The sequence below is a fragment of the Varroa jacobsoni genome, unplaced genomic scaffold, assembly GCF_002532875.2.
Source record: "Varroa jacobsoni isolate VJ856 unplaced genomic scaffold, vjacob_1.0 contig05449, whole genome shotgun sequence".
NCBI classification, from domain to species: domain Eukaryota; kingdom Metazoa; phylum Arthropoda; class Arachnida; order Mesostigmata; family Varroidae; genus Varroa; species Varroa jacobsoni.
The window spans coordinates 1-8,846 of record NW_019215565.1 but is presented as its reverse complement, the minus strand read 5'-3'; the positions used below and the strand labels follow the sequence as shown (position 1 = coordinate 8,846).

The 8,846-nt window shown below is 38.4% G+C and overlaps 1 protein-coding gene across 14 annotated transcripts; it reads right to left on the bottom strand.

The window, feature by feature from the left end:
* Positions 1–250: 250 nt before the first annotated feature.
* On the bottom strand, positions 251–5,285 carry colt (carnitine/acylcarnitine carrier protein colt, mitochondrial). 14 transcript variants are annotated; one of them, XM_022854896.2, is made up of 7 exons: positions 5,005–5,284; positions 4,599–4,674; positions 4,337–4,427; positions 3,716–3,946; positions 2,543–2,787; positions 2,060–2,277; positions 251–1,597 (listed from the first exon to the last, which is right to left on the bottom strand). In XM_022854896.2, exons 5-7 carry the CDS (start codon positions 2,763–2,765, stop codon positions 1,121–1,123), a joined length of 918 nt encoding a protein of 305 aa, XP_022710631.1. In that variant the 5' UTR covers positions 2,766–2,787; positions 3,716–3,946; positions 4,337–4,427; positions 4,599–4,674; positions 5,005–5,284; the 3' UTR covers positions 251–1,120. The 14 variants fall into 14 exon arrangements, with proteins under 14 accessions (XP_022710631.1, XP_022710627.1, XP_022710629.1 ...); XM_022854892.2 differs by having other exon boundaries at positions 5,032–5,284; XM_022854894.2 differs by lacking the exon at positions 4,337–4,427.
* Between the last annotated feature and the right edge of the window lie 3,561 nt (positions 5,286–8,846).

Sequence of the window (8,846 nt, the reverse complement as noted above, 5' to 3'; positions counted from 1 at the left end):
AAATGTATAGTAGAGACTCTGTTGGCATCGTTAACTTGTTTAGTTAAATAACAACTAATTATTTATAATCTCATACATTGTGCGGAACTGGCATAGTTTACGGCTATGCTCCAGAAAATCACAAAGTTTTATGTCGCTTGGTATCGCTTAGTCTATACATGTGTCGTAGTGGAGTAACACCTATCTTTATAGTAGTATACTGTAGCGATGAGTTACAATTAGATCTGTACAATAAAATAACAAATCTTAATTACATGTATATAATTTATTATAATATATTAAACAATTGTAGTAGTACATTAGTTTGTTTCTGTTAGACAACCATAGTAGATAGTAAATTTTCATCAAAATATTGCTTTGTATTGATTACATAAGTTCCATTCAAACATCTAAATTGCTTACATCGATATCCAGGCAGCTACAGGGATAATAAACTTTCTCATAAAAATGTATGTTCAATCATTTATAAGTGGTAAAAACATTACACTGTCGTTGTTTGTACTGAGCGAATTTCTTGTGCTTATCTTATAATCTTTATCTTCCGTAACATTTCTTCGCTAAAATTACTTTAATAAACATAACAATGCACATCAGAAATATCAGTTTATTATGTTTATACATAAACTCATAAGAACATGTTGAACCGGTTTTTTTTTTGGAGTACTGCCTATTTTATACAAGATACGAAAAAGCTACAATTTGCAGCAGGTACGAGAGTTACTATAATAATCTCATTTACGTTTAACACAGCTTAGGACCACCTTTAAATACAATACCCATAGATATTAGTTGCGTGGCAGTATATTTTTCAGGAGACCGATTGGCCCATAAACAAATTTCCCGCTCAACTTACGCAGTCAAGAGCACAGCTACTAGATTGTAGAAAGAATCGTTTAATTTCAGCTCTACAAGTCTATTGTGTAGGCCACCACATATGTTTTCTAGGCTACGAAGTAGAAAAGGTATTTATCAGTCGTGCCAACAACATGTCTCCTTGAAGTGTAGCAGTTAAACTGGACGACTAACTGCAAAATGAAACCTTAGTAATTTGGCATTATGAAACCCCTGTGGTCAAAATGCTAGATGTATCTTATTTATGTTGATTGGTTTGTTATCTTGCTTATTCAGGGAACACTATGTTAAGCACTTTGAGTGCAAGCTCGAATCCCATAAAGCACGCGGCATTGGCAGGAAAAGCGCGAATCATGACTGGCGTACAACCTTTGTAGAAAGCTCGAATACCCTCAGTGCGCATCGTTTCTTTTAAAACATCACGGACACCATTGTATTTACCCTCAGGGGCTGTTTGCAAACGACTTTTGAGCACGTCAGGTGGAATAGCTACTAGCCAGTTGAAGATACCGGCCATACCTCCGGCAAACAGTGTCTTTCCGATAGAAAGGTCGCTTCGACTACCACCCACTGGCGTTAGTACTGTTTGGAGCCATTCATAGGTCATGAAATACATACCGGAGGCAGGCAGATCACGAAGAAGCGTGGCACAGGTACCTTTATAAATCGACCGCAACCCGCCTGTTCGGTACAATTGTTTAACACAATCCAATGGTCCCTTATAAATTGTGCCGCTTTGCTGAACCTGTTTAACCAATACGAAATGTTTCTTAAACACCGAAGTTTCGCTTCTGTGGGTCAACTCCTAGTGCAGCAATAACAGTGTAAAATAATGTAAGGTCTTTTGCCTATCTAAATTCTCCGCATCAGCGGTGGCTATAAGGTATTCAAGTTAAGGATTCATCTTATTGCAAGATTAGGCGACACTTACCGGATGAGAATTTTCGCTGTACGCAAACGTCACAAATTTCCAAAATAATATTATTATTGATAATACGTAATTAGCTTACGACGTCCTCACATTTCAAACTGCTATACATAAAGCTAAGGCAAACGCGTAGGTGCAAACAACGCATGAACATGAATTTGCCACTTTAAGGCTGTACACCTGAATACAGATCCCACATGTACCTAAAACAGCCTAAGGTCTTGCAAAGCACGGGCGAATTAAATTGATTAAACATAAAAAGTAAGAGCAACTAGGTACCTGCAGAAGGCATTTTATGCGCTCCCCAGGAGCCATTATCGCTGTTGTGAAGACGCCTGATAGCATTCCTGCCATGAATAGCTGGTGGTACCGAAGTTGTTCATTCGGGTCCTTTTGTTGCAATTTCTTGCCGATTCCAAATCCAAAGAAGCAGACGGCGTACATTGGAGTGACGCCCATGATAGGGGCTGCCATACCTTTGTAAAGACCACGAACCCCTAGCAGCCGAACCAAAAAACAAAAGCCTATTACACTAGATCATCATTTAATTCACATATCGCAACTACAGGGACTGGTATTTTAAATCATCAGATATATACTTATGAGTATTTTAGATGAGTTTAATCAGTATTTCACTCCTTCCTTGTCTTGGATATTTATTAATGTGGTCTTACACAAATGTTAGCCAAGGGTTTGACTTTTTTGTTCGCTATTATTACATACAAACACGGTTAATACGTGCATTTCATTATGTAAGCTGACCTTCTCGTGCAATGGTTTTCTTGGCACAATCAAACGTGCCTTTGTAAAGGGGTTCTTGTCCGGCCATCGGCTTGGGCATCGTCTGCAAACGGACCTTAATCGTGTCTAGAGGGTGTCCGGAGGCTACTAAGCAGATACCACCAAAACCTCCAGCAAAGAGCTCCTTTACTGGTGATGCTCTACGGCCCCCGGTAGGTTTCTTCGTATCAGTTACCTCAGACATGATGCGGCTTCTATTTAGTACGCTGCAATGTGAATTTGAAACAATTCTTTTATTAAAATTTGCCGAAGCATTTGGTATTGGATATCTATTATACAGGAAAGTGAATGAAAACGGAGCCGAACATACGTGTGAACGATAGTTAACAAAAATTACAATTTAAGCAGCATCTGTTTCAGTGTTTTACGGGTTTTTCCAATGGGTTTACAGCACTGTGAATTTACATCTTACTCTACTATAAGCTTACTTTTACATCCCTAAATTAGAATGCATTGGCTCCGGACAAAATACAACTAGTTCGGTAGGCATCAATCTTGACATGAAACGGTCATTGACATTTTACCCAACTATCCTACACAAAGTTCTCGATTCCCTAACCTTACATCGAGCAGGAATATCGTGATCGCTTGGATCGCTACAAATCAAGTTAAAAGAGTTCGCAAAGTTCCTGAGACCTGTATTTAATATTAATACTAATTTTTTCTTTTTTCGCCGATCTCCGTCTCATCTCACATTAGCATGCGACAACATTTGGAACTATGCAGGCTATAAGCCCTTAAATTGAAATGTGAAAGCAAATAAACTGTAGCTCGAATTTTCATTCACACAAAAATCGGCTTTGTTAGGTTACCACATATTTTATTAGGTTTGGCCACTTGAAAAACAGAACGCCATGTGAGACTGGAGTTTTGGCGTAAAATCGCTTGAATATTTGACAACAATTTCATTGGTAGCGCAAAAGCACAGTATTGTTGGTCAGTCTACAAACAAAATACAATTTCGATTTGAAATCCGGATTTCAACATTGTTCTCAACATTGGCCCTCAAGATAAAAACAATCTTTAATACAATTAGCAGCATTTACTTCGTGACACAACGTATACTCTCTTTTCTTTGTAATACCTATATAACATCCTTGAACAATAAGACTACGACAAATAAGCCATACACACCTTCCTAACTTATAGTTCCATTTAATTTCTGTTTAATTGCTTTGTTTATTCGACACGGCCTCATAAATTGTCACGAGTCCTTGGCGTCCACCAAAATGACCCCCAATTGCGTTATTTAAGAGCAGAATTGTTGTCATACAATCCGTCCAGAACCGTGTGCGAGGGCAATGACATGCCAACAAGGAGCACTTGAGAATTTCTACATTTATATCGAGAAAGCTGTAGTTAAAGCTGTAAAAAAAAAGTAACAAAAATTAACTGAAAGATCAAGCGGGTCAATAAGACCCCAAGACGATGTTGTAATAGTTTTTAAGGAAAAATTCCGAATAAACAAATAGAATAAGGTGAGGTGACTTTGTAACGCACACGCGTGTGACACACTGCACTTGTTTATCATTCTGATACTGCCCAACGTTCGATATTCGAGTGACATAACTTCCGTAACATTGGAGCCCCACATAATAACCGATTAAAATTATTTAAATGCAGTGGCTTGAGTGCAAGATTCCACGGTATTATATTGAATAGAATCATATACTTTACGAACTAAGCTTTATATATTTGGAAGGTAAAATTCAAGAAGGATTAATGTGATGAGAGATTTACGGGAACTGTGATTACCTTACATAGACCACTAATGATGAGAGCTACGCGAATAGTTTGTCGGTACACTAATTTTGCAGACAGCATAATTAGTGAGCAATCAACTCACCTATATACACATATGCCAAGAACAAATATTTTTTGAGGATCGATATATCATGTAGTTAACAATAGAATACATGCAGTATGAAAGAATACTTGAATCGATAAGAATTTATATCTAGAGCCGCAGTCAAGGGTCTTGATGAATTTCTGATTTAGAGCTTGTTTTCGCATTTACCGGCGCCTTGGACACCATTTATTTTTTTCGTCTGCAGCTACCGGAATATTTTGAACTGTGTGGCACGCTAATTCACCTGAATCGCAAAACAGAATAGGTAGAATGATACTCAATGTTCTAACAAATCAAGTTTAGATGGACGAAAAAGCGATGATTTCTAATCACTTGCTCGATAATTTCAAGTATTGAATCTAATGTGAAATCCAACTACTATGAAATAACTGTTCATTTATTTATAATATTTCCAACAAAGCTATCACACAGCATAATCAGAGTACTCTTATACTCTTATATGCCCTAAATATAACTGCTTGTACATGTATATCTATCCCTGATACAGAAGTCTTTTACAGAAGGGCATTTCTTTTCTCGCACATCTCGAAAAATTTAATCGACGACAACGCACAAGTTCTATTTGAGTTGTTCTGCTCACCCACATCAACTAATTAGACAAACACAGTCAAATGCCGCTTTTTGAATGTAGCAAATATGCGGGTATCGAAATTATCTTTGCAGCCGATCGTTTTATCCGCAGAGCGTAGAACGACACCTGATAAGACCACTGTAGTCTTCGTTGTCGGCCACCGCAACGAATGCTTCTAACCCAACCCAACTGGCGCTGTCGCGAACAGCTTCCTCCTTGTTGCACGGTAGCCACAGTAACCGCTACTCTAAAGGTCGCCATTTTGTTTTTCCTCTCTCTCTCCCTCTCCCTCTGTGGCAGATGCGCGCGCATGGGCGAAAGTGCCTGTACATTCGACTTAGGAAGTCACTGCGTTCAAGACGAGGTCACCATTCTATTTTTATTCGAAATTTGCCCGCCAGTTGATTTTGTTGGCAAGATTACTGCTCAAATTAAAATAGTATAGTAGTACATATAAGCAGTAGAAATGTTGTGTGTAATTAATTAGAATGACACTTAAGCATTAATCATGGCCTATGTTATTAGATTAGCTAAACAACATAGTTTTCTCAGATTTCATTAAAATCTGACAGTAATAGAAGCCTTAAGAAAAACTGCATGTGTTGGTGGAACATTTATCGCCATCAGTACTTACCATTAGCCGTTTTCCACGATCACACGATGCCACTGTGCAAACTCCTGTCCTTTCCTAGACACTTCCTAAATCAAATAAACATGGGCTGAAAAAGTTTTGAATCTATACTTACAATTAACGTGAAGCGAAGCTTAATCCGTGTCTTAGTTCGTAAATTTAAATAATATATGAATCATCTTAAAGATATACCACGGACGTTCTGTTTATGCTATATATATTTACTTCATGTTCGCAAATAAAGCGGATACACAAAGTAAAGGCTAATTGGGGTCTAAAGAAGTCTACAGCGATAAATATACTCACTTCAATAAACAATCGAGAAATTTTCATTTCAGAGTTAGAGAGCCAACGATACACTCCGTCCCGAGTTGGTTCAGTTATATCCAGCTAATAAACGAATTTACGATTCTTACATAGCTTATCATGGAAACATAAATCCCCGTTGGAGATTTGTTTTCGCAAATCGATGTTTGTAAACACATTGTCCAAAGAGTTCACCTAGTTTTTTAAAACGAGAGCTTACATTTTAGCAGTAAAACCGCGATTTTGCTGCAAGCCGCGTAATACGTTATGAGAGGCGTGACAGGGTGTCATAGCACAGCCTACATATTCCGAAGGCACATTTAGCGATTTGGCAGGGACCAAACGGATCCATAGGGAAGTACCACCTATTCACTTTCATGTTGTCATTAATTAATGAATGTTTAATTCACTTTATTGAGTTATGGTCTAGTTACGATATTGTTACTGCACAACACATGTTATCTTGATCTTAATTCTAATTTGAAATCATCCCGAGCCCTTTTGGATTGGTCGTTTATTTAAAATGGTAGACTTCACACTAGGCACTCACCTAAACACTGGCACTCCAGTTATGAATTTTCTGAATCATGCTGGAAATAAATACTGTTTGCTAGCCTATAAATATTGAAGCGAACTTCATGCTACATGTAGAAATACGAGACCGCTTCTAGCTCACAACAGTATCTCACTTCGAATATTTGGACTTTGGATATAAGATCCATTACATAACCACATTGTGAACTAGAAGTTTAACCCATTCGATGGAAAGAAGCCAACGTTATATTTCTTCAAATTTTGCACAACCTTAAAAATCCTGTTTTCTATTGGATACCAGCTTTAAAGATAAACACTTATTCACATCATAATTTAACTTAAAATTTTTCGTTACGAGAATCAGGATAAATATCTGACAGTAAGATCATCCTGATAAATATTCAGAAGGCCTACTATTTTTTAAAACCATGAACAATCATTATACATAAGCAGCTCCACACTGGTGACAATGTACCGCCATCACATGTGGGAGTCGCATCTTATGTAATTTGATTTTGAACTAATTTGTCAAAGTATTGTTAATTCTTCGGAAATTTAATAAATAATTATCATTTTTCTTGTAGGTAGAATTTTTTTACGGGCAATGACCTATTCACAAGGCATTAGATCTCTATAGGTAGGTTTAAATCCGTATCTTAAGAGATAGTATTCTATAACAAGATCGCGAGAGCTGTGGCGGCTTTTAGGAGAAAACGAAGCTCGGTCGGGCGAAGCCTTCGTGATGTCCTCGTCTACGGTGGGTGCTTTATTCCTTACTTTGTGTACTTCAAAAAACTGAAGTTTGGTACAGAACTCGGAGGCACCTCTTGGTAACACGTTTCACATTGATGTATAGTTTGGTAGATATTATTATTAGGATTATTAAGGGCGTATTAAGGCTTATCCCTGATTAGTTTCCCAATTACCGAACTCCCAATTGCTCGAAGCAAACATTCGATTCTGCATATGCGTTCTTGGCTTTAGAATCTATGCAAAACGTGTGGCGCAGAAGTGCGCACGATCGTTCCAAGAAAGCCACACGGAATTTCGGTGAAAAATATCTGCCATTGGATGCTTCGCTTTTTAAGGTAGCTCGTATTATTTGTATGTTATCTTTGTGAATACATAGGTTTATGAAAGGCTATCTTCGTAAGCATTTTTGATTTAGTTGTACTATTTATAGGGTGTATACCTAGGCTTGTGACTTCAAACACGTTCCTGCGTAGTTTATTCAGAAAAGAAGTTCCCACATTTTCAAACATCTATATGGGTGTCATTGAAATTTGGCAATAATTTACTGGTGGGAATTAGGCTTTATTACTGATATATGCACGGGCGCATAAAATCGGTTAGCATTCTTCCTTCGATACGACCCGGGTACACGTCTGCAACTCAACCGGTTAGGAAACTGAGTTTAACCTTTAAAAAAACCTGTTCATTAGTTTCACACAAATTGCTGCTATACTTGTTTCTTTTCAATTCAGTTATATTAGTAATCACCTCGGACTTATTCATAATTAACGGTGACTTCAGTTTTTGTTTAGAGTGCGGACACATTGTGCCTGTGTCGTTTTGGCATCTGAATTAAGTATGTGATTATCTTCAGGGTCCGGTCCCGAAGCGGTATGTGTCTGAAGAAACTGTGACAACGACACATAAAGACACAATTACAATTGAGGTTAACGATCAGGATGATCTTAAAGCGATTGCTAAGAAACTGATTCAAATTGAGGATGGTCAGCCAGTCCTCAACCTTCCTCAGTACCGAAGGACAAGTTTTTCTGATACGTCTAATCGGCCTCGGCGCGCGGATCGAGGTGGATCACCACGCATCAGCCATGGAAGACAAAGAGGTGGTAAAGGAAGGTCAAATAAGTACGATACCGACTATGATGACACTGGCGATCAATCAGATACACGCCAAACTTCACAAACTTCTCGTTGGTCGAAACCTACTGATGTGGATAGTAGTTCACGCCCACGACGTAGCAGACATAATTCAAACCGGCGGAAACGTTTAGATAAACGTCGAGGAGGGTCAAAAGATTCTTCCCGGAAGCCAGTAAGAGGAAGTAATTATTCTCGAAAAAAGGTTAGGCGACGCCCATCCAGAAGACAATATAAAGCAAAACGAAGGCCCCGAGCTCACGGAGGCCATACTGGAAGCGAATCCTCAACTGCTGAAGGTGGTAGCAGAAGGGGTTGGCGGAAGTGTATGAAGCCTATGAGCAACTTTTTTAGTAGTATTCGTGGATCACATTCCGGTCCTCGATCAAGGGATGAGTTGTTGGCAGGCGGTAAAGATGACAAAAAAAAGTCGAAAATGACGAAAAAGGGTGGGCCGAAAGACGAT

Excerpts from the sequence above, each read along its gene's own strand:
- colt (XM_022854904.2), bottom strand. The coding sequence starts at position 2,765 with ATGTCTGAGGTAACTGATACGAAGAAACCTACCGGGGGCCGTAGAGCA. Across the intron at positions 2,278-2,542 it reads GAAAACCATTGCACGAGAAG|GGGTTCGTGGTCTTTACAAA; the intron begins GTCAGCTTACAT and ends TTCGGCTGCTAG. Across the intron at positions 1,598-2,059 it reads GCATAAAATGCCTTCTGCAG|GTTCAGCAAAGCGGCACAAT; the intron begins GTACCTAGTTGC and ends TTGGTTAAACAG.